General features: G+C 38.7%; 1 protein-coding gene across 1 annotated transcript; it reads left to right on the plus strand.

Annotated features, from left to right (window-relative positions):
* The first annotated feature begins 2,038 nt into the window (after window positions 1-2,038).
* Window positions 2,039-23,935, plus strand: LOC140633126 (MAM and LDL-receptor class A domain-containing protein 1-like). The gene is made up of 4 exons (XM_072825149.1): window positions 2,039-2,165; window positions 11,465-11,878; window positions 15,523-15,934; window positions 23,734-23,935. The coding sequence occupies exons 1-3, from the start codon at window positions 2,039-2,041 to the stop codon at window positions 15,894-15,896; spliced, it is 915 nt and encodes a 304-aa protein (XP_072681250.1). The 3' UTR covers window positions 15,897-15,934; window positions 23,734-23,935.
* Window positions 23,936-24,971: the final 1,036 nt, after the last annotated feature.

The raw sequence follows: 24,971 nt of genomic DNA on the forward strand, positions 1-24,971 counted from the left end.
CAAGTTTCACTATTAAATGTCAAGGTGTTGAACAGTTTTTATTGATTTTGGGGGGTGACCTCTCTATTTCCTGGCTCTAAATGCCTGTTTCCCTCCCCAAATTAGGGAAGTTCTCAGCTATTATTTGTTTAAATATACTTTCTGGTTCTCTCTCCCTCTTGGCTTCTTCTGGAACCCCAGTTGTTTCCTGAGGCTGTCATTTATTTCCCTTAACCTTTCCCCATGGTTTTTAAATTGTTTTTCTCTTTTTTCCTCAGCTTTCTTCCTTGCTATCACCTTGTCTTCTATGTTACTCACTCTCCCCCCTCATTAACCCTAGCTGTTAGGACATCAGTTTGGCTAGCATCTCATTTAATTTATTTTTAATTCCAACCTGATTAGAGCTAAATTCTGTAGTAACAAAGTCTCTAGAGTCCTTTATGCTTTTTTTTCCCAGAGCCACCAGGAGCTTTATCATTGGGCTTCTGAATTGGCTTTCTGATATCAAATTGTAACCCATTTTCTGTAACTCTGTTACAGAGAGTACTGTTTCGCTTCTTTCTTTTGTGGTTAATTCTTCTAGTCATTTTGTTCAGTGCACAGTGGCTGTGTGAACGGGCTGAGTCAGGAATATCAGTCACGACCTAAGTAAATTTCAGCGTAGATGATTCTGATGAGGTCAGAGACCAGAAAATGAAAACGAAGAGGAGAACAAAATAAAAGAAAAGGGCCACTAAAGTGAAAAATAAATTTTTAAACAAAGCAATAAAAAATAAAAGGCCAAAAATACCATAGAAGAAGGAAAAAGTAAAAAAATAAAATAAAATAAAACAAAACAAAAAACAAAAGAGGAAAAAGAGAAAAAAGAAAAGAAAAAAGGGAGATGGTGGTGGTGACGAAGTTGTAGTGGAGGGAGAACGTAGTCTACCTGAGGGGTCCTAGAGGTTGATCCTCTTGGTTCTGAGTATATTAAGTTCTGTATGTTAGAAGATGCTCAGTTCTAAATTTATATAAACCAGAAATACATGTAGAGAGCCCCACCAATGACCACCAAAACATAAATGAAATAAAAGAGGGGGGCAGAATGGGAATGCAGAGAGAGTATAATCTCACAGAATGAACCAGCACGGTATACCACTTGGTTCTGGGTGCATGCTGGCATGGTTTAGAAGGTATGAACTTGTGCCATTGTAGAACAAAATGAGGCAGAGAGAAAACACAAAACAAAAAAACATATCTTGTATATATCCCAAAATTGAGTATGTTGTAGGGAATCTAGAAGTGGAAAGTATATCTAGGACGTGTCATTGTAGAAATTTGAAAGTCAAAAAGGAAGCATCTTAAAAATGAAGAGTTGGTAAAATATTGTAGTAAGGTGGGAAAGAGGAAAAAAAAGAAAATTTACAGTCTGATATAAAAACAAGTTGTAGTGGAATAGGCAGGAAAAAAATAGGAGGGGTACCCTCTGGTTCTATATCGTGTAAATCCCTGGACTTGCCCTGGAGCTTTCCAGTGCTGCTCGGTGAACTTGCTCTTGCCCTGACCTTCCAGCTGGTCTTCGGGGGAGGGGCTGCTGTGCTGACTCGCAGGTGTGTGCACCTGGGCGCTGCCCCGCCCCCCTGCCGGGTGTAGGGCTCAGGGGGAGCTGTTGCCCCGGTGAGGCCCCTGTCCCCTGGCAGCCCCGCCTCTCCCAGGCACAGGGTGACACCAGGAGGGACAACCCCACAGGCGGCGGCCAGGTCTCCCCAGCCCTGGAGTCCGCTCCCGCCGTGACCACCGCGGCTCCCAGTCCGCAGGGGCCTGGGTGCTCCCGGGGCGGGGGCGCCGATCTGCACAGGTCGGGGCGCCGGAGCAGGAGCGTCCTCGCTGTCCTGGGCCCTCCCCGCCTCGGCCCGTCCCGGGGCAGCGCAGGATCCCGGCTGTGTCCCCCGGAGGCCTGGGGTCCGGGGCCTGCGCCGCTGGAGTCGCGCTCCCGGGGAGCCCCCTCCGCCCGGAGCCCCGCCCGACCCTCCGGCTGCTCCCCCAGGCCCCGCGGGGCGCGCTCCGGCCCTTTACGGAGATGGGCGGCTGTGGGGCGCGCTCTCCCCGGCGCCCCGGGATCCCGCCCGGGTCCCTGCTGAGCGCCTTTCCGTCCGGGAAGAGTCGTGGGGATTGTCAACGTGCCCGCTTCCCGGGCGGGGCGCCCTGTCCCGAGGCTCTCCCCGGCCTCGGCGGCTCCTCGCGGCCCTCCCCCACCGGATTCTTTTTTATTTTATTGTTTTCCGCCTTCCTGCCTTGTCAGAAGCGAAAAGCCTTCTCTCTGTAGCGTTCTTTACATCTCAGTTCGAATTTGAGGTGTTCAGGATGGTTTGAAAGTTATCTAGGGGTGTTGGTGGGGCCGGTGTGTGGAGGACCCCACTCCTTTGCATCCTGGCCCGCCCCCGTTGCCACTGTTTCAGATGCTCGGGTCAAAGACTTCAAAATCATATGGATTCATCTTTTTTTTACATTTTGTAACTGATGCCAGTTATTTCTATCATGTCTGCCTTTAAAATATAACCAGAATGCCTCGTTTTTATCTCCTCATTACCTCCCTGGTCCAGACCATTATCATTCCTTATCGGAATTTTTGAAATCTCCTTTTCTTGCTGATGTCACCTTATTTTTATCTTTTCTCAGTACAGTAGCCATGGGGATGGGATTAAGTCAGAATTTGTTAAAGCATCCCTAATTGTTTCCAATACCTCAAAATTAAGGCCAAAAAATTAAAGTGATTGCTCTGAGTTTACCTAGTTGTCAGGTTTTCTAGGACACCTCCCTTGATCACCATCTGTGAATTTTCAACCCTACTCTGTCATGCTCTATTCCTTTCTCTTTTTTTTTTTGCCTTATTATCATTAAATGAATTATATATGTCTTACCTATTTCTTTTGTTTTTCAATATCTCACCTAGTATCCCTACCTTTCTCACTCACATTATTTAAATGCCATGAAGACAGAGATTTTTTTCTGTTTTCTTTTCCCCATTTTACTTTTCTGTCTTCTTAGAAGACTCTATACCTGTGCCAAACATATAGTGTGTACGCAGTACATCTTTGTCAAGTGAATGAAGAGTGAATGAATGAGTACTTGTTATTCTGTTGTCATAATTTCCTGTTTATAAATTTCCCATGCTAGATTTTAGGCTCCCTATTGGTGAGCACTATATATATATATATATTTATGTATTTTATATGTATATACATAATATTTAATGTAGGATGTGTTGAGAAATGTGAAGAGTCTGAAACTTTACTTATAAGCTAGCAAGTTAGCCTGTGTAGTTCTATGGATGCTGCCAAAATAGGTGAGACTTCTGGTTCAGAGACTAAAGGATTCATTATTAATGGTGTAACACCCAGCATAAATGTCCTGTTTGCCTTAGTTCCTCTTGCTCCCTGAGTCCCAGGAGCAGTTCAGAGGGGCCCAGGCTGATATGCATGAGAAATAGGTTATGCATCACAGCTAAGAAAGCCTGTGTTTATGGAACCCAAATCTTATAGTGGGATTTAAGCAAATGTGTCTGACCTATGTTTAAGAGGAGTACATTTTCCTTATTATATTATACAAGATAATAATTTGCCCTCTCTTATAGATGGAGTCACTACCTCTATTTTTCATGAGCATTTACTATTTTAATATCCTTAAAAGGATGGTCTGGAACAAAGGGGCAGTTAATGGCTCAGCTTATAGGACATGCAGAAACATGAGAGACCCTGGAGAATTATGTCCCAATAGTACCTCTGCTGGTCAGATTACAGGAGACCCTTAAAACCATGTGTAGAATAATGTAATTAATAATTGCTACTTTAAATGCAATAATTTTGAATGTAAAGTGTTACTGTTTGTGCATTGGTGTTCCTTTAAAAGATTTCATCTATTTATTCATATAGCAGTCTTTTTGATTTCATGGTACTTTTACAAATATTTGACTATTTTATGCTTTAAATAACTAATGAATATTAACTTTTGATGAAGACTACAGTTATTTTAACATTACAACTCCAAAATTATTATAACTCCTTTTGAATGCGTGAAAAAGCCTGAAGCTCAAAGAAATACTATGAGTAGAGAACATATTCTAAAATAATATGCATAGTTTTAATGCATTTAAAGCTTATAATAACCTCTGCTTAATCAAATCAAATAAAGTAGAACCTCAATGTACTAGAACACTCAAATAACTTTGGTCCTCCTTCATGTAACTTTCAAGGAGGGTCATGAAATCTAGGAAGAAAGAGAGATAAACAGGGAGAGTTAACCTAGTGGACTTACAGTTATCATAGCTATGCCTCAGAGATATTGTGGTTTTTGTTCCAGACCACTGCAGCTAAGCAAGTATCACAATAAAATCAATTCTTTGCTTTTCCAGTGCATATAAAAATTATGTTTGCACTATACCTTAGTCTGTTAAGTGTGCAGTAGTATTATGTCTAAAGAAACAATGTACATACCTTAATTAAAAAGTACTTTATTGTTAGAAAATTCTATCATACAAATTTTCAAGCAGTCATAATTGTTTGTTGGTGGAAGGTCCTGCTTCTACGTTGATTGTTGCTGCCTGGTCTGGGTGGTAGTCACTGAAGGTTGGAGTAGCTGTGCCAATTTGCTAAAATCAGACAGCAATGAAATTTGCTACATCAATTGGCTCTTCCTTTCATGAACAGTTCTCTGTAGGATATGGTGCTATTTGATAGCATCTTACCCGCAGTACAACCTCTTTCAAAATTGGAGTCAGTCTTCTCAAACCTTGCTGCTGCTTTATCAACTAAGTTTATGTAATATTCTGAATCCCTTATTGCCATTTCAACAGTCTTTACAGATTCTTTCCCAGGAGTAGGAATATGTTACGTCTCAAGAAATCACTTTCTTTTTTCATCCATAAGAAGCAACCCCTTTTTTTTAAATCTTTTTTTTTAAGATTTTATTTATTTATTTATTCATGAAAGACTGAGAGACAGAGAGAGAGAGAGCGCGCGCCAGAGACAAAGGCAGAGGGAGAAGCAGGCTCCATGCACTGGGAGCCCAATGTGGGACTCGATCCCGGGTCTCCAGGATCGCGCCCTGGGCCAAAGGCAGGCGCCAAACCGCTGCGCCACCCGGGGATCCCCATAAGAAGCAACTCCTAATCTGTTCAAGTTTTTCCCTCCACTTTTAAAGCCTTCATTTTTGGCATTAGTACTTTTTTTAAAATTTTAAGTTTTTGCTTAGATTCTAGTTGGTTAGCATGTGGTGCAATATTGGTTTCAGGAGTAGAGTACAGTGATTCATTACTAATGTATAACATCATGTGCTCATCACAAGTGCAACCAATAACACTCATCACCCAATTCACCCATCTCCCCTCCAGCAGCCCTCAGTTTGTTCTCTGTAGCTAAGAGTCTCCTGTGGTTTGCTTCTTTTTTTGTTTTCCCTTCCCCTATGTTCATCTGTCTTATTTCTTAAATTCCACATATAAGAGAGATGATATGGTATTGATCTTTTTCTAACTGACTTATTTCATCCAAGTTTTCTTATGAGATTGCAGCAGTTCAGTCACATCTTCAGGTTCTACCTCTAATTCTAGTTCTCCTGCTGTTTCCACCCCATCTGCAGTTATTTCCTCCACTGAAGTCTTGAGCCCCTCAAAGTCATCCCTGGGGTTTAGAGTCGACTTCTTCCAAATTCCTATTTCTGTTGATATTTTGAATGCTTCTCACGAATCACAAATGTTCTTAATAGCATTTAGCATGGTCAGTCCTTTCCAGAAGGCTTTCAATGGACTTTTCCCACATCCATCAGAGAAATCAGTATCTATGGCATCTATAGCTGTATGAAATGTGTTTCTTAAATATTAAGCCTTGAAAGTTGAAAATGACCACTTGATCCATGGGCTGCAGAATGGATGTTGTATTAGAGGTAGAAAAACAGCATTAATCTCACTGTACTTCTCTGTCAAAGCCCTTGGGTGCCCAGGTGCGTTGTTAGTGAGCAGTCATATTTTGAAACGAATCTTTTTTTTTCTGAGCAGTCAGTTCAACAGTGGACTTAAAACATTCAAGAAACCATGTCCTAAATATATGTACGGTCATCTAGGCTTTGCAGTTCCATTTATAGAGCACAGATAGAAGGGATTTAGCATAATTCTGAAGGGCCCTAGGAATTTCATAATAGTAAATGAGCATTGGCTTTGGCTTAAAGTCACCAGCTGCATTAGCCCCTAACTTAGAGAGTCAGCCTGTCCTTTGATGCTTTAAAGCCAGACATTGACTTCTCTCTAGCTATGAAAGTCCTAACGTCCACTATGAGGCTGTTTAATCTACATTGAAAATCTGCGGTTCAGTGTGGCTGCCTTCATTAATTCTCTTTGCTACAACTTCTGGATACCTTGCTGCAGCTTCTGCATCAGCATTTGTTGCTTCACCTTGCACTTTTATCTCATAGAGATGGCTTCTTTCCTTAAACTTCATGAAATAACCTCTGCTAGCTCAGACTTTTCTTCTGGAGCTCAACTAATTAATTATTAGGACTTTTTTTTCCAGAGCAGTTTTTGAGTCACAGAAAAGTTGAGGAAAAAGTAGAGATTTCCCACATACCTCTCCTGCCCTAAACACACACACACACACACACACACACACACACACACACACAGAGAGAGAGAGAGACAGACAGACAGAGAGAGAGAGAGAGAGCGTCTCCTACATCAGATTTCCCAGCGGGCAGGGGAGGGGGGCATTTGTCACAACTGATGAATCGACACTGATACATCATAATTACTCAAAGCCCATTATGATCCACTCTTGGTGTGATACATTCTGTGGGTTTGGAAGAATGTGTGGTAAAATTTATTTGTCAATATGGTATCATACAAAGTATTTTCATGACATTGCTCTTGTATTGAAAATACTCTTGTGAATCACCTCATCAGCCTTCCCCCCACCTCTAAATTCTGGCAACCACTCCTCCTTTTACTCTTTTCATATTTTTGCCTTTTCCAGAATGTTAAATAGTTGAAAGCCTACAGTATGGAGCCTTTTCAGACTGGTTTCTTTCACTTAGTAACATGCATTTAAGTTTCCTCCATGGCTTCTCATGGATTGATAGCTCATTTATTTTTAATGCTGAATAACACTCCACTGTCTGGGTATAGTACGGTTTGTCCATTCACCTATTGAGGGACTTTTTTTTTTTTCTTCCATGTTTTGGCAGTTAGGAATTGCCATGTACAGGTTTCTGTGTGGATGTGTTTTGGGCTCCTTTGGGTATATATCAAAGAGTACCCTTCTTTAAATTTTTAAGTCTTTGCATGAGACCCAAATTATCAGCTCCAGTGCTTTGCTCATTTCATGTTTATTTCTTATACATGATTCTCTGTAGGAATCATCTCAAACCATCAAAGAAGTTCTAACAGTGAGTCTGATATAAGACCATCTGATTCTGTATCCATCACCCTGCCAAGGTTCCTTGGCTCCTACATAAATTTAATTTCTTCTCTCCTAATGAAAAGCTCTCAACGTGACAGTGATAGTGTAGGGTGATGGACCTGTGTGTCTTTCTACCAAATATCCCCTAACATCCTTTCCTTGGGGGTAGCTACTATAATTATATTTATATAACTAATAGTGGCAACAAGAGTAATTTTATTTTATTTTATTTTTACAGCCAGGAGGGAGCAGGCCTTGGGCTCACAATCTTGCTCTGTCTCCACTCTTTTTTTTTTTTTAAGATTTTATTTATTTATTCATGATAGTCACAGAGAGAGAGAGAGAGAGAGTCAGAGACACAGGCAGAGGGAGAAGCAGGCTCCATGCACCGGGAGCCCGATGTGGGATTCGATCCCGGGTCTCCAGGATCGCGCCCTGAGCCAAAGGCAGGCGCCAAACCGCTGCGCCACCCAGGGATCCCAACAAGAGTAATTTTACTGAAAATAATTAAAAGCTGCTATAGAGTCACTAGGTTTTTTACTCATATCCATAGAAATAGAAATAGACAAATAAGTTTTAGAAACTTTATGTCAGGGACACCTGGGTGGGTCAGTGGTTGAGCGTCCACCTCTGGCTCAGGGCATGATCCTGGGGTCTGGGATCGAGTCCTGCATCAGGCTCCTGTGGGAATCTTGCTTCTCCCTCTGCCTATGTCTCTGCCTCTCTCTGTCTCTCTCATGAATAAATAAATAATATCTTAAAAAATTAAAAAAGAAACTATGTCAACAGATATCCTATGATGAGCATAACAGCGTCTAGCACAAAGCTTGGTATACAATAAACCCTGAAGTAGTGATAACTATGATTCTTGCAAATTATGCTGTTTCTGATAAGAAAGTCAATAGTGAGGCTCCAGAAAAGTGAACAATCTTTGAACCTCAATTGTTAAAATTTACCCAGAATATTATATCTCTAAGTCAGAAAAGACTGTTTTTTTTAAGATTATTTATTCATTTATTTATGAACAACACTGAGAGAGAGAGACAGAGACTTAGGCAGAGGAAGAAGCACGCTCCTTGCAGGGAACCCAATGCGGGACTCAATCCTGGACCCTGGGATCACGACCTGAACTGATGGCAGTTGCTCAACTGATGAGCCACCCAGGCGTCCCGACATACAGAATTTTTAATAGCTGTTCTTATGAAGTGTATATTTGGTTAACAGCTAGCTAAATTAATTTCAGCTGGTTTACCACATCTCTGAACAGCTGAGGTGAGTTTTTAAAATGTGTATAGAAATCTAAATATTTGGGAACACAGTATATTAGATAGGCGTATTTAAATTTTAGCAGCAAAGCATCTGTTAAAAATTGCTGTCTTTGATGGATCTTATCTAATAAAACTAGAAAATTCCCACAGTGGTTTCTGAAATTTTACCACCATTAGTATATTCATTTATTTCTACATTGGTATCTCTTTGGATAGCAGACAATAGACAATAAGGCTCCCTTTCCAGGTAACTATGTGTGATAGCTATTCCATAGTAGCAATAACTTGTTTTCTTTCTGTATTTTCGTAAAAGAACTCCTGGATCCTTTTTTTTTTAAGATTTTATTTATTCATGAGAGACAGAGAGGCAGAGACATAGGCAGAGGGAGAAGCAGGCTTCCTGCAGGAACCTGATGTGGGACTCAATCCCTGGACCTGAGATCATGCCCTGAGCCGAAGGCAGATGCTCAACCACTGAGCCATCCAGGTGTCCCCCTTTGTTTTTTTTTAATTGTCTGAAAAAGGAATCAAAAGCATTACTTTCTCAGGGATTGAAATGGCAACTACATACTTTGAAACCACTGAAATCTAGGTATATTTATGAGTTATTTATATATTATGTATTTATAAACAGAGATGGCCTATAAAAATGTAGTTTTAAATATTCTTAGTATTTTTCCCCTAACTTGTCATAATTATCATTGGAGTGAAAAATCTTTGGATTTCAATCCATTTATATAGTTTCCTAACTCTATGACCTTAGTTAGATTAATAACTTCCCTGAACTTTCCTTTCTTCCTTGGGCTATTGTGAAAGTTGGATCTATATAAAGTGTTTAGTACAGGGTCTATAACATAGGTATCTATTAAATATTAGCTATAATTCATACTATTATTATAACTTCTCAGTCCTGCCTTTCTCTTCCTCTTTTCTAATGGCTTTGTGGAAATTAACTATTTCTTACCTATTTCCTGAAAAGTGGGTCAAATTATTCTGCCCTATAAATATTATGCAATGCATATAATACTTTGGGAAATATTAAGCTCTACAAAATTGGTGGTGAACGTAATATTAATTATAATAATCTTGGTTTTTCAAATTTTAATCTTTTTGAAGTAGCTACTTTTCATATTTTAGTATAAAATAATCTGTAGGAACAATGAAGTCTTCCAAATAATGTCATAGTGGCAGAGAAATAACATGAGTATAGAATAAATTAGGTAGACCTTGGCAATTCTATACTCAATATAGCTGAATAATGCTGTTTCTTTGAAAAATTATTTGGTAAAAATGTAATTTCTTAAATTGATAATTCTGCTTTATTAATTTTTCAGTATGGAAAGCACAACTCTGGTTTTTATTTCTTTCAGATCAGATAGGATCCATTTTTTCCTCAAATGTATCCTTTAATGTACTTAGAGAAGTATAACAAGGTGATTTCAGTTGAGCTTTATGATTCTAAACTATATGAATACTCCGGAGAGCCATCCTAGGAGTCACATTTTGTTTTTCAGGCTCCAAATGTGACTTTGTTTTTTTTTTTTTTAATTTTTATTTATTTATTATAGTCACACAGAGAGAGAGAGAAGCAGAGACATAGGCAGAGGGAGAAGCAGGCTCCATGCACCGGGAGCCCGACGTGGGATTCGATCCTGGGTCTCCAGGATCACGCCCTGGGCCAAAGGCAGGCGCTAAACCTCTGCGCCACCCAGGGATCCCCCAAATGTGACTTTGAAGCAGATAGCTGTGGTTGGTTTGAAGTAATTAGTGGTGACCATTTTGATTGGGTATGGAACTCTAGAAGTAACCTTTCGGCTGAATTTGAGCAACAGGCTCCACCTAGGGATCATACTCCCAACACAACTGAAGGTAATAAGCAAGGAGAGGCTTTTGTTCACCCTTGGTCAGGCCTGTTAAAAGAAAGATAAGCATTTAAAGCTCTATGTTACTGCAACAAATAGTGTGACAAATAGCTAAATACTGTCAATTACGTTTATGTTGTTAGTATGAAATGACTCCTTTAAGGGTGGTGGGGAGGGAGTATAGATATGCTTTTGGCTGAATTCACTTAAATTATTAACTTTTTGCATGATTTTCAACCTGGAGGTAGATACTAGTTTAGTTTTCATAAGAGCAAATTTGACTCATCATATTTATTGATTTTTGATTGTATAGTCTTAATTTTAGTCAGACACAGAGCTTAGTACAAGGTTAAGAGGCAGGTGCCTCAACTCAGTCGGCTAACTTACAATTTGTATTTGTATCTCAATAGGGCATTTTATATTCATTCTGAAGAAAGCAGAAGCTTGTCACAAGTTGCCAAACTCCAGAGCCCAACATTTAGCCAGGCAGGACCTGGATGCATACTTTCCTTCTGGTAAATACTAAAAACTGTGGTCAGCTACCCCAGCAACCCGGTGGTTGCAGGCATACTTCTGCACTTGTTAGACTTTATGATTTGCCCTTGGTTTGGCTTTAAAAATAGGTACTGTTATATTTATACAATTAGCATTTTACTTAGAAGCACATTATCAGTATTTGTTGTGTTCTTTCTTTAGATGAAAGAGACTCTTTCCCTCCAACAGTGGATTATAATTTAATTAACTCTGCCTCCTCTGTTCTAGATGGAACTCCTTGAGAAAGGCTCCCAGGGTCCTGGAGCCAGAGTATGCACCTCAGCAGATATGCTCTCGCATATGAGCAGCAATGATTACTGCAAGAAATAAAGGCGTCCATTGTAGCTAATTATTAATCAACGGTTGACTGAGTGGAAGAGCCTATAAGTTAAATATTTAGTCTATGCAATAAATCATTTCCATTCCTTGTGTTTGTTCTTTTTCAGGTTTTATGACCATGGTCTGTCAGTGGGAGCAGCTGAGCTACAGCTACATGTGGAAGATTCCAACGACTCTACAGTACTCTGGAGAGTATTGTGTAACCAGGGCAACCAGTGGTCACAGGCCACTATTCAGCTTGGACGCCTTACTCAGCCCTTCCATTTGTCACTAGATAAAGTCAGTCTTGGCATTTATGACGGAGTCTCAGCTATTGATGACATCAGATTTGAAAATTGTACCCTTTCTCTTCCTGCAGAGAGCTGTGAAGAGCCGGACTTTTTCTGCTGTCGACGCAGCAAGGCTTGCATAGAAAAACTTCTGTTATGTGATTTGGTAGATGATTGTGGTGATCATACTGATGAGGTTGACTGTGGTAAGTGCTTTGTTGTTGTTGTTGTTATTATTATTATTATTATTATTATTATTATTATTTTGGTCCATCGTATTTTTACAGTGGAGATCTTGATTTGTTCACTGTTTTCTAGCCAATCAAGGCAAAGACAGGAAGCATTGTTCCAGAGTTGACGACCGTGATGAGTGGTTGATTAATCAGGTTACCGATATTTGTTATGTGGACTTATTAACTAGATACTATAGATAAAGTGCTAACCACAATGACTGAGTTTCAGATCTCATGGAATTTACAGTCTAATTGAGAAGTAGATATTATTCAAATATTGTTTTAAAAATACAAACTGGAAGCTTTGATGGGAGATATGGAGAGGAGTGCGGTGACTTTATAATAATGGTATTAAACTTTCTAAAGGAGATGACTTAGCTGAGATCTGAAAATAAAAAAGTCAAAGCATATATATGCAAAAGCCCTGATATGTGACCGTGTAGCAGATGGAGGCCAGCCAGTGCGGTAGGAGCGAGGAGGTGAAGGAGAGATAGGGTGCAGTATAAGTACAGAAATGTGAAGGAGGCCAGATTTGCAGATATTTATAGTCTATATTAGGAAAGTTTTTCTTCATTTGAGGGTTTTTAAGAAGGAAAGTGGTATAATAAAATTGGCATATTAAAACATGTCAGTGTAGATACAGAGTGATAAGTGGATTGGAGGAGAGTGGATTTGGGAGACCCATCAGGAGGCCATTGCGATAATCCACTGAGGAGGGGTGGGCAGCCTGTATCACAGCGGCAGTGATGGAGATGGAGGGACTGATGTTTGGGGAAATACTTAGGAGGGACATTTGATGATGTTTTGGCTATAGGGAGCAGGGAGTGCTGTGTCAAAGGTAAGTCTTGAGTTTCTGGTTTAAATTACCAGAAAGTTTATGGTATCTGATGATTGTATACATTTTATAATTTAATAAACCTAGCACCAGGTAGTGCCCATTGCACTTGCTCCTGAAAATGAATCAGAAGCTTATAGCTGTTTTTTACTTCAATTACAAAATCAATCAGAAAAAGAATTTGCATCTTTCTTTGTCCAGAAATAGCAACAATTCTTAAAATTCAAGCTATATGCCTATTACATTGAGAGGCTAATTATAAACCAAAGTGAAGCCATAAAATGCTTGGTGCATCATAGGAAACACTGCATTAAGAAATTTCCATATAAATTATTGTACAGCATGCTGCATATATGTGATCTTTGATACAGTCAGGTGGATTGAAGTCAGAATTACCATGCATCTCATTACACAACTAATTCTTTGAGTGGATATGAATAAAGTTGATAATTTAGACAATGGCTAACATAAGAAGTGTAACTTGTCCCCAAGGTAATTTATTTTTGCGGCTTTAGAAAGCTTTTTCATCTTTCTGAAGCTCTCCGAAGCCCACTCCTCAAAAAAAAAAAAAAAAAAAAAAAAAGCAAATTATTCTTAAAACTACTATTAACTTAGATGGAGTTATGTCAGTACAACTATAATAATCAGAATACTACTTGTGACTAAATATTAGTGAAAGAGAACAGTAGTGGTATCAGAGTGTCAGTTTCTCTCGCAGCTTTCCATATAAATGTGTTCCTGGATTCCATAGAAAGCATTAGGCATCCAGAAATCTATGTTTTATTTCCTAAATCTTCCTACGTTTAGAGATAGGGTTTTTTTATTTGAAGGTGGAGCTACGTGCATTCCCTTTCAAAATAGAGATTGAACATACAGTCAATATGAAGACAGGCAATATCAAAATCTGTTGGCTTTAGTGCCAGTTTTATGTCAAAAAACTTAGCAGCTTGACATTCTCCTTCTGCTCCACAGCCAAAGATTGACACCCGGAGAGTATGCTGTGGGTCCCCAGTTCACGTCACAGCTGGGCTTGATTAGTCACAAGTGAGGAAATATCAAACAAAAGCTCATCTCCCATTTGACATTTACTCACTGGGCTCCCATCATTAGTTCTAAGCTCCTGTTCCGTGGTTTTCAAAGACAGATGATTTGTTCTAGCCCGGCTGCATTTATCCACATTTGCTTATATTTATTGTTTCAGAATATTTATTCCCCTTTGGCACCAAGTGCATTTACTAAGATGAATAGTGAAAGGACAGCTGACATTTATATGTTTAAAAAATATTAACTTTGGTGAATGAAGCTAAAATGTAAAACTATGCATTAATTCTAACTCCTGTTCCTTCTACCCAAATAATGCTAAATGTTTTTATTCTAAAAACAAATCCTTGTTGTCAACAAAATGTTCACATCCTGAAAATGACTACATTACTATATTCTGGAAATTGTGGTAGATAAGCTAGGTGAGGAGGGGCTAGTCAAGCCTTTATAAGTGCTTTGAATTCTTCTAGTGCCTGGAAGGAGTTTTAAGCTTAAAAGCTCCAGCTCAAAGGAGCTGCAATCCAGTGAGAAGAAAAGACTGCCTCTCAGGAGATGCTGCCAAGAGCCCGCAGCACAACAGGAGGCATAAATAGAGAAGGAGAGAGGAGTGAGGTGTTTAAGGCAAGTGGGGAAGGTGGTGTATGCTAAGAAAAGGCTGGCCAGGGACAAACAGGAAGTTAATTTAACTTGGGAAAGGTAAAGCTTGAAAGAAGAGCTTAGATTTCAGTTTGGATTAAATGAGCATGTATGTACAGGAAGAAAATGATAAATTGCCATGGAAGGCAGAAGAATGGTCTTTCTGGCACTGATGGAGGGAAATGTGGAATTGGGGCAAGATGAAACCAAAGGGAGGAGTTTTTCAGCCTGAGGTCTGGAAAATGCTGGCATCAGGATCATGTTGATACTTGTTAAAAATATGGATTGCTCGGTCCCCCATATCTAACCAGGTAGTGCTGGTATGGAGCTTCGCCATGGAGCAAGCAATTATGCTGTACACATCAGGTGATTCTGAAAGATTGGACTCTATTAAAGTATGACTCTTCAGTTCTGCATGTTAGAATCGCCAAGGGAGATAATGAATTATCTTGATGTTCAACCGCACTATTTGTGGCAGTTCAGTCAACATCTCCGGGGGGGCTAGGGGGGCTCAGTTGGTTCAGCATCCAACTCTTGATTTCGGCTCAGGTCATAATCTCAGGGTTGTGAGACTGAGCCCCTGTAGGGCTCTGTGCTCAGTGGAGAGCCTGCTTGAGATTATCTCTCCCTCTGTCCCCTGACCCCCCTTTTCTCTCTCTAAAATAAATAAATCTTTAAAAAAATAAATCAACATCCCTCAAGATAAGTTCTGGAACTTCATGTTTTTTGTTTTGTTTTGATTTTTAACATTCACTGGTGATTGGGACATTTGGCTAAGGTTGAAATCGACTGAGCCAGAAGTTTATAGTATTGAGTCAGCCATGGTGCCCTCATCATTTGCATAAAGTTATAGTGCTGGAAATGGTGAAGGATGGGTATAAAAGGCATTTGGAAAATAATGGCTGAAGTAATGCCCCCCCCCAGTCTATAAAATATTATTACTTGATATAAATCTAGGATTTATTCACTTTTTAAAAACTTTTAGTGTCACATTTAAAAAACATTAAAATCATTAACCTTGGCAGGAGCCAAATATCAACAAGTATTCTTAATCATGTTTTTTGTCCTTAATTATTTTTTTGTTGTTATTTCATGCCAATTTCAGTACCTGAGTTCCAATGTAACTTTGAAAATGGAATCTGTAACTGGGAACAAGATACAGAAGACGACGTTGATTGGACCAGGAAGCACGGTCCAACTTCAACACTTAATACAGGGCCAATGAAGGCTCATACCTTGGGCACAGCTAAAGGACACTATCTCTACATAGAATCTTCGGAGCCACAGGTTTTCCAAAACAGAGCTACTTTCCTCAGCCCTGTCCTCAATGCCACCGATGCAGGGGGCTGCACCTTCCGCTTATATTACCACATGTTTGGAAAGCATATTTATAGGCTGGCCATCTACCAGAGAGTTTGGAGTAACACAAGAGACAGCTGCTGTGGCAGATATTTGGGAATCAAGGCAACAGATGGATGAGGAAACGCCTCAATCTTTCCAGCAGGAAGCCTTTTCAGGTATAGATAATGGCTTTCGTAATGTGTATTTAAGATGCATTCAGAATGTCTAAGGAATATGAAAGATCACTATATCCTTGAATTAAAAGCCAGTGGAATTTGGTCAGAGTTATTTGGAAGTACATTTATCATGCAATTAAGGTTGTGCCAAAGCATGTTAAGTTGCTTTCCTCTTTGACTACCCCCAATAATCTGTGATTAAAATTTCTAAAGGTGGACACATGGCATTGGCAGCAGCTACAGGTCCCTCTGACTTTAAGTCATTTTTCTCTTGAAATAAAAAATCTGGAGGGAAAAAGAGTTTTGCGCAATATATGGTACTCTGCCAAATGTTCAGGTTCTAAAATCTGTGATTTTTAAATATTCCATCAGACTTTTCCACCTTTTATAGGTAAGCAGCAGAAATTCGAGAAGGGTGCATGCTGTGTTGGAGAATCACACAGCTACTCTGGGGCAGAGCCAGAGGTCTAGCTAGATCTCCTGCTGAAATATTCTTTACTGTGATTCTCACCTACCTTCTCCTAAAAGGAAAACTTGGGGGCAGCCCGGATAGCTCAGCGGTTTAGCGCTGCCTTCAGCCCAGGGGCTGATCTGGAGTCCCGAGATCGAGTCCCACCTCAGGCTCCCCGTGAGGAGCCTACTTCTCCCTCTGCCTGTGTCTCTGCCTCTCTCTCTCTCTCTCTCTCTCCTCTCTGTGTTTCTCATGAATAAATGAATAAAATCTTAAAAAAATAAATAAAAGGAAAACTTGGAATGGTGGGTTTAAATGCTTACGTGGCTTTTAAGATTTTATGAAGGCAATTTCTATTAGCTCTTGGATTCCCTTAGCAATTCCCTGAAGTGGGTAAGTCAGGATCTTTTTTATCAGTTTTACAAATATGAATAAAACATTTGGAGAGGTTGTTATTTATATCTGGCCAAATAGATGGTGCACAGCAGGATGGGGGCTTGGAATGGAATCTGCAGTTTCCAATTAATTCACATTCATTCCCTTTCTAATATATCATACAGCCTGTCATGTGTAGGAGGGTCGAATATTCTTTTTCTCTTTGCTCCAATAGATCTAGATGTAATATACAGGGAGGAACTCCTTACCACTCCTGGCTAAACTTTTTTTTTTTACATGTACTGAATTTCTCTGTTCCCTTATTTAAAGCGCTGTTTCAACCTAAATATCTTGAGAGCCATGATAGAGGGGCGTCTGGGTGGCTGCATCAGTTAAGCATCTGCCTTGGGCTCGGGCCATGATCTCAGGTCCTGGGATCCAGCCCTGCATTGGGCTCCCGCTCACTAAGAAGCCTGATTCTGCCTCTGCCTGCCACTCCTCTTGCTTATGCTCTCTTTCTCTGTGTCAGATAAATAAATAAAAGCTTTTTAAAAAGCCATCATAGATATACGTTGTATATGACTCACTAAAGAATACATTGAAATGGGTGATTTGTCCAGATAGACACAGGCGGAAATTATGAGAACTAGTCTGCTATATGTAGAGTGTTATTTTGCTGTTCAGCCATGTGGCAGGTGCATGTAATCACAAGAAATGAAATGGAAGGAAGGTTCTTCGACTTTTATTTAATAATGGATCACCCACTTCAAATTTAATCAGATGAATTGTAAGTTGGGTCAAACTAGTATCCTTCTGATATTTACTCAAGAGTTGGTTGCCAGGAGAAAATCACCTTGGCAAGGGAGCTGTTTCACATTCAGATGAACAGAGAACTAACCAAGGAATCCTTTAGTTATGAATCAAAAATATAGAAATTGGTGTGTGGAACCAATTTTGGGTTATACATGCAGTACTCTGTTTTTATCCAATGGTTCTTCTAGGCTTTATTTTTTTCCAATGACATTCAGGCTTGAGAAGGTAAAATCAGATTGTGCTTGTGGTGTAGTTAAGATAATAAAAATTGGGTCCAATTTCAGCGACCAGAGATATTCCTTCATTGAATAATAAGTATACAGAGTTGTGGTGAGAGCAGAAATAACCAAGATTTTACTTAGCTGTGATATTGTAGGTGAAATTAGCTAGTGTCAGTCCAGCAGGTAATGTGCTCATTAAATGTTTGTTTAAAAGAAAAATCCAAGGATTTTTCAGGAGCTATGTATGTATATATAGTTGACACACAAGGTTACATTAGCTTCAGGTGTACAACATAGTGATTCAACAAGACTATATATATATATATATGTTTTTTATAAATATAAATATATATATATATATTTTAAGACCATATATTATACTATGTTCACCACAAGTGTAGCTACGGCCTGTCCTGACACACTGCTCTTACACCATCTTTAACTGTATTCTTCACGCTGGGCATTCATTCTTATGGCCTACTCATTCAATAACTAGAAGTCTATATCTCACACTTCCCTTCACCATTTTGCCCAACACCCCACACTCCTCTCCTGTGACAACCACCAGTTAGTGGTCCGGATTTATGCATCTCATTTTGCTTTTTGTTTGTTTACTCATTTTTAAAAACTTCCACTTAAGTATTTGTCTGAGGTATTTCACTTCACACAATACCCTCTAGGTTAATCCATGTTTTCTCAAATGGCACACCTCCTCCTTTTTATGGCTATATGATATTCCGTGTGTGTGTGTATGTATATACATAATACTTTCTAATCCATTTGTCTATTGGTGGGCATTTAGTTTGCTTCCATATCTTGACTATCACAAATAATGCTGTGGTAAACATATGGGTGCATACATCTTTTCAAATTAGTGTTTTTGTGTTTTGGGGGTAGATAATAGTGCATTATTGGATCATAAGATATTTCTACTTTTAAGCTTTTGAGCAACCTCCATACTCTTTCCACAGTGGCTGCTCCTCTTGCATTCCCACCAACAGTGCAAGAGGGTTCCTTTTTCTATATGTCCTGCTAAAACTTTTTGTATCTTGTATTTTTGGTTTTAGCCATTCTGACAGGTTTATAGTGATATCTCATTGTGGTTCTAATTTGCGTTTCCCTGATAATTAGTGATGTTGAACATATTTTCATGTGTCTGTTGGCCATCTATATGTATTTGGAGAAATGTATGTATGTCATTTGCCCATTTTTTAATTGGATTGTTTGGCTTTTTTGGTATTAAGTTGTATAAATTCCTTATATATTTTGGATATTAATACTTTATTACATATATCATTTGTAAATATCTTCTCCCATTCAGTAGGTTGTCATTTTGTTTTGTTGATAATTATATTTGCTGTGTAAAAGCTTTTTATTTTGACGTAGTCCCAATAGTTTATTTTTGATGTTGTTTCCTTGCCTCAGCAGACATATCTAGAAAAATAGTGCTATGGCTGATGCCAGGGACATTACTGCCTGTGCTCTCTTCTAGGGTTTTTATGGTTTCAGGTCTTATGTTGAGTTCTTTAATCCATTTTGAGTTTGTGTGTGGTGTTAAAAAGTGGTCTAATTTCCTTCTTTTTCATGTAGCTATCCAATTTTCACAGCACCATTTATCAAAGGACTATCTTTTCTCCATTGCATATTCTTGCCTCTTTATTCATAGATTAATTGACCATTTAATCCTATGTTTGTTTCTGAACTCTCTCTTTTGTTCTTTTGATTTATGTGTTGATTTTTTGTACCAGTACCATAGTTTTTTTATTAGTACAGTTTTGCAATATATCTTGAAATCTGGAACCATGACACTTTTAGCTTTTGTTATTCGCTCTCAAGATTGTGTTGGCTATTCAGTCTTTTGTGGTTTCCTACAAATTTCAGTATTATTTGTTGTAGTTCTTTGAAAAATACTTGGGATTTTTCTAGTTCCGTAGACATGTTAAATTGTTTATTGGAGCTTTATTTTGATTCTTGAGGTAGGCTGATATCCCTATATATTTCTCTCTTAGAACTGCTTTTGCTGCCTTCCCAAAATTTTGGACCATTGTGTTGTCATTTATATTTGTGTCTATGCATTTTGTTATTTCTCCTTTAATTACCCTGTTGACTGTTTGGTAGTATGTTGTTGAGTCTCCATATATTTGTGACATTTTCACTTATTTCTTGTGATTTATTTCTAGTTTTATAGCATATGATCAAGATATTTATAATTGCCATATCCTCTTATAGATTAATCCCTTTATTATTTTGTAATGACCATCTTTGTCTCTTGCTACTCTCTTTGTTTTAAAGTCTGTCCTGTCTGATATAAGTATTGCCATCCTGGACTGTTTTGTTGTTGTTTGTTGTTGTTGTTGTTGTTGTTTTGCTTTTCCTTATATGGTGAATTTTTTTTTAATCCTTCATTTCCAATCTTTATGAGTCTTTAGGTCTGAAGTGAGACTCCTGTTGGCATCTTTAGATGGATATTGTTTTTCTTTTCTTTAATATTTTACTTATTCATGAGAGATAAACAGATAGAGGCAGAGACATAGATGGAGAAGCAGGCTTGCTGTGGGGAGCCTGATCCAGGACTCGAACCCAAAACCCAGAGATCATGACCTGAGCCAAAGGCAGATGCTCAGCCACTGAGCCACCAACGTGACCCCAATGGATATTGTTTTTCTTATCCATTCTGCCACCCTTTTATCTTTTGATTAGAGCTGTTAGACCATTTACATTTTTTTTCATTTTTTTAACCCTTTAGTTTTTATTTTTTAATAATAAATTTATTTTTTATTGGTGTTCAATTTACCAACATACAGAATAACACACAGTGCTCATCCCGTCAAGTACCCCCCTCAGTGCCCATCACCCATTCACCCCCCACCCCCGACCCTCCTCCCCTTCCATCACCCCCAGTTCGTTTCCCAGAGTTAGGAGTCTTTATGTTCTGTCTCCCTTTCTGATATTTCCCACACATTTCTTCTCCCTTCCTTTATATTCCCTTTCACTATTATTTATATTCCCCAAATGAATGAGAACATACAATGTTTGTCCTTCTCCGATTGACTTACTTCACTTAGCATAATACCCTCCAGTTCCATCCACGTTGAAGCAAATGGTGGGTATTTGTCGTTTCTAATGGCTGAGTAATATTCCATTCTATACATAAACCACATCTTCTTTATCCATTCATCTTTCAATGGACACCGAGGCTCCTTCCACAGTTTGGCTATTGTGGCCATTGCTGCTAGAAACATCGGGGTGCAGGTGTCCTGGCCTTTCATTGCATCTGTACCCTTGGGGTAAATCCCCAGCAGTGCAATTGCTGGGTCGTAGGGCAGGTCTATTTTTAACTCTTTGAGGAACCTCCACACAGTTTCCCAGAGTGGCTGCACCAGTTCACATTCCCACCAACAGTATCAGAGGGTTCCCTTTTCTCCACATCCTCTCCAACATTTGTGGTTTCCTGCCTTGTTAATTTTCCTCATCGTCACTGGTGTGAGGTGGTATCTCATTGTGGTTTTGATTTGTATTTCCCTAATGGCAAGTGATGCCGAGCATTCTCTCATGTGCATGTTGGCCATGTCTTTGGTAGCATGGCAGGATACAAAATCAATGCCCAGAAATCAATGGCATTTCTATACACTAACAATGAGACTGAAGAAAGAGAAATTAAGGAGTCAATCCCATTTACAATTGCACCCAAAAGCATAAGATACTTAGGAATAAACCTAACCAAAGAGATAAAGGATCTATACCCTAAAAACTATAGAACACTTCTGAAAGAAATTGAGGAAGACACAAAGAGATGGAACAATATTCCATTCTCATGGATTGGTAGAAATATTATTATGAAAATGTCAATGTTACCGAGGGCAATTTACACATTTAACGCAATCCCTAACAAAATACCATGGACTTTCTTCAGAGAGTTAGAACAAATTATTTTAAGATGTGTGTGGAATCAGAAAAGACCCTGAATAGCCAGGGGAATTTAAAAAAAGAAAACCATAGCTGGGGGCATCACAGTGTCAGATTTCAGGTTGTACTACAAAGCTGTGGTCATCAAGACAGTGTGGTACTGGCACAAAAACAGACACATAGATCAATGGAACAGAATAGGGAACCTAGAAGTGGACCCTGAACTTTATGGTCAACTAATATTCGATAAAGGAGGAAAGACTATCCACTGGAAGGAAGGCAGTCTCTTCAATAAATGGTGCTAGGAAAATTGGACATCCACATGCAGAAGAATGAAACTAGACCACTCTCTTGCACCAGACACAAAGATAAACTCAAAATGGATGAAAGATCTAAATGTGAGACAAGAGTCCATCAAAATCCTAGAGGAGAACACAGGCAACACCCTTTTTGAACTCAGCCACAGTAACTTCTTGCAAGATACATCCACGAAGGCAAAAGAAACGAAAGCAAAAATGAACTATTGGGACTTCATCAAGATAAGAAGCTTTTGCACAGCAAAGGATACAGTCAACAAAACTAAAAGACAACCTACAGAATGGGAGAAGATATTTGCAAATGACATATCAGATAAAGGGCTAGTTTCCAAGATCTATAAAGAACTTATTCAACTCAACAGCAAAGAAACAAACAATCCAATCATGAAATGGGCAAAAGACATGAACAGAAATCTCACAGAGGAAGACACAGACATGGCCAAGATCACTTTTTAATAATAAAATAATTTTATGTCATGGTTATAACTGCATTCAGAAGTTAATTAAAAATTCATTTTCATGGTATAATTTTTAAATATGCTTTTCCTTTCACTATATTAAAATGAAAAAAAAAGTAGTTTTATTCTGTTTCCTGCACAGATGTGTTAGACAAATCTAGAGGAGACATCAAAGAGCTTTCTGGCCTGAAAGATTGCAGAGATGGCCTTGGCTAGGCACATAATTTGTTAGGTTAGGCATGTGTTTTTGGAGCATCTACTCTGTGAGAAGAGAAAACTTAATCACACATGGAACCAGCATACGCAGAATTGATGTGTAATGCCTCGGGGAAAGTGTTATTTGCTGAAAGAGAGGTCCATTGGGAGGCTCAGGTAACTTACCAAGTCTTCAGGTCTATCTTGGGTGTGTATGTCTCTAATAATACTTGAAGGGGGGAACCCTGGGTAGCGCAGCAGTTTGGCACCTGCCTTTGGCCCAGGTCGCGATCCTGGAGACCCGGGATCGAGTCCCATGTCGGGCTCCTGGTGCATGGAGCCTGCTTCTCCCTCTGCCTGTGTCTCTGCCTCTCTCTCTCTCTCTGTGACTATCATAAATAAATAAAAAAAAGAAAAACAGAGGACCTTTCCATTTAAAAAAAAATAATACTTGAAGGGAGTCTTTACTTTTGGATGTTACTGGATAATACAAATGAACGAAGATAATACTATGGATAAAGACCACATACTGACTCTTTTTAAGAATTTAACTATTTTTATTTCTAAAAAAATCTTTCCTTTTACCACAAAAGACAAAATTCATTTTTATTGTAGGAAAATGTTTAAATATAGGTAGAAAAGGTAAACCACATCAATGCTGCTTACACCCTCATGATAAAAACATTGTGTGTGTCTTTACAATCTACCACGTTGCTTTCAATTAATACAATAAATAAAAGCAACACTGTTTTCAATTAATTTGCTTATTTTTATATATAATTTTTAAACACCTATTCACCAATATTTTGTTTGGGCCAATAGTATTCCATCAAATGGATGTACCACCATTCACTAATTCAGTTCCTCACTATTGATTTAGGAGTTGCTTTCGATTGTACACAAATTTAAAGAGTCTTTACTGAACAGTATAGAGGTTTGCACACATTGCAAATTATATCCTAAGAGTAAAAGAAAATACAGAGTAGAATTTTTAATTGATATTCATTTTTAAACCATTTGATTTATGATTTTATTGTTTTAAATTTTTATTTATTTATGATAGGCACACAGTGAGAGAGAGAGGCAGAGGCACAGGCAGAGGGAGAAGCAGGCTCCATGCACCGGGAGCCCGACGTGGGACTTGATCCCGGGTCTCCAGGATCGCGCCCTGGACCAAAGGCAGGCGCTAAACCGCTGCGCCACCCAGGGATCCCTGATTTATGATTTTAAATTACTCTTCAATAATGTACCTTTTTTTCACAAGCAATACATGACTGTGTCTGTTTTTCTGTATGCTTCCCAAAAACTGTCTAATTATTTTTTTCATTGTTTCAGTCTGAAAATATGGTTAAAGTAGGAGGTAACTGTATATTTTCTCCAATTCTTTAATGCTAAGCAGGTTGATCAAGTTCGTGTGCATGTGTGCCTTGTGTAGTTATATTTCTGTGTGTATCTATATTTCCTATTTGTGCTTTTTGCTTGGTTTTCAGTGTGTAATGCTTATTATTCTTCTTACTGACTTAATCTTTTAAAGCATCGAGGTATTTTTTTATTTGTTGTGAAAGTTGCAAAGATTTTCCCCAAGTTTTATTGACCTTTTATTAGTTTTTCATGTTTTCACCCTTCCTAGTTTTTAGGTTGTGCATAGTTATGTCTGCCAGGGTGCCCTTTATAGTTTATCTTTTTGTTATTTTTTCCAGAATGATATTTTTCATTAGGTTTATTGACACATGAATGACATATAACATGTAAATTTAAGGTGTACAATGTGATTACATTGTGAAATGATTACTACAGGAAGGTTGATTAACACATTCATCATGTCACAGCTATCTTTTTTTTTAGAGAATGTGGTGAGGACATTTAAGATCTACTCTCTTAGGAGCTTTCATATATACAATACATTACTGTTAACTGTAGTCACCATCCTGTGTATTTTACCCCTAGTAGTTATTTATCTTGTAACCATTTCCTCCATCTCTCCACGCCCTTCTCCCAGGTGACACCTTTTTATTGTCTATTTTTATGAGTTTGATTTTATAAATTCCACATGTAAGTGAGATCATACAGCATTTATCTTTCTCTGTCTGACTTATTTCTCTTAGCATAATGACTTCAAGATACATCCATGTGGTTCCAAATGGCAGGATTTCTTTTTTTTTTTTTAAGATTTTATTTATTTATTTGATAGACCACAAATGGGGGCGGGGAGGGCAGAGAGAAAGGGAGAAGAAAGCTTCCCGCTGAGCAAGGAGCCTGATGTGGGGCTTGATCCCAGTACCCTGGGATTGTGACCTGAGC

Source organism: Canis lupus, chromosome 5 (genome assembly GCF_048164855.1).
Source record: "Canis lupus baileyi chromosome 5, mCanLup2.hap1, whole genome shotgun sequence".
NCBI lineage: Eukaryota > Metazoa > Chordata > Mammalia > Carnivora > Canidae > Canis > Canis lupus.

Coding starts and splice junctions, on each gene's coding strand:
- LOC140633126 (XM_072825149.1), top strand. CDS start 2,039: ATGGGCGGCTGTGGGGCGCGCTCTCCCCGGCGCCCCGGGATCCCGCCC. Junction 2,166..11,464: donor CTTCCCGGGCGGGGCGCCCT/GTCCCGAGGCTC, acceptor TTAAATATTTAG/TCTATGCAATAAATCATTTC. Junction 11,879..15,522: donor TACTGATGAGGTTGACTGTG/GTAAGTGCTTTG, acceptor TGCCAATTTCAG/TACCTGAGTTCCAATGTAAC.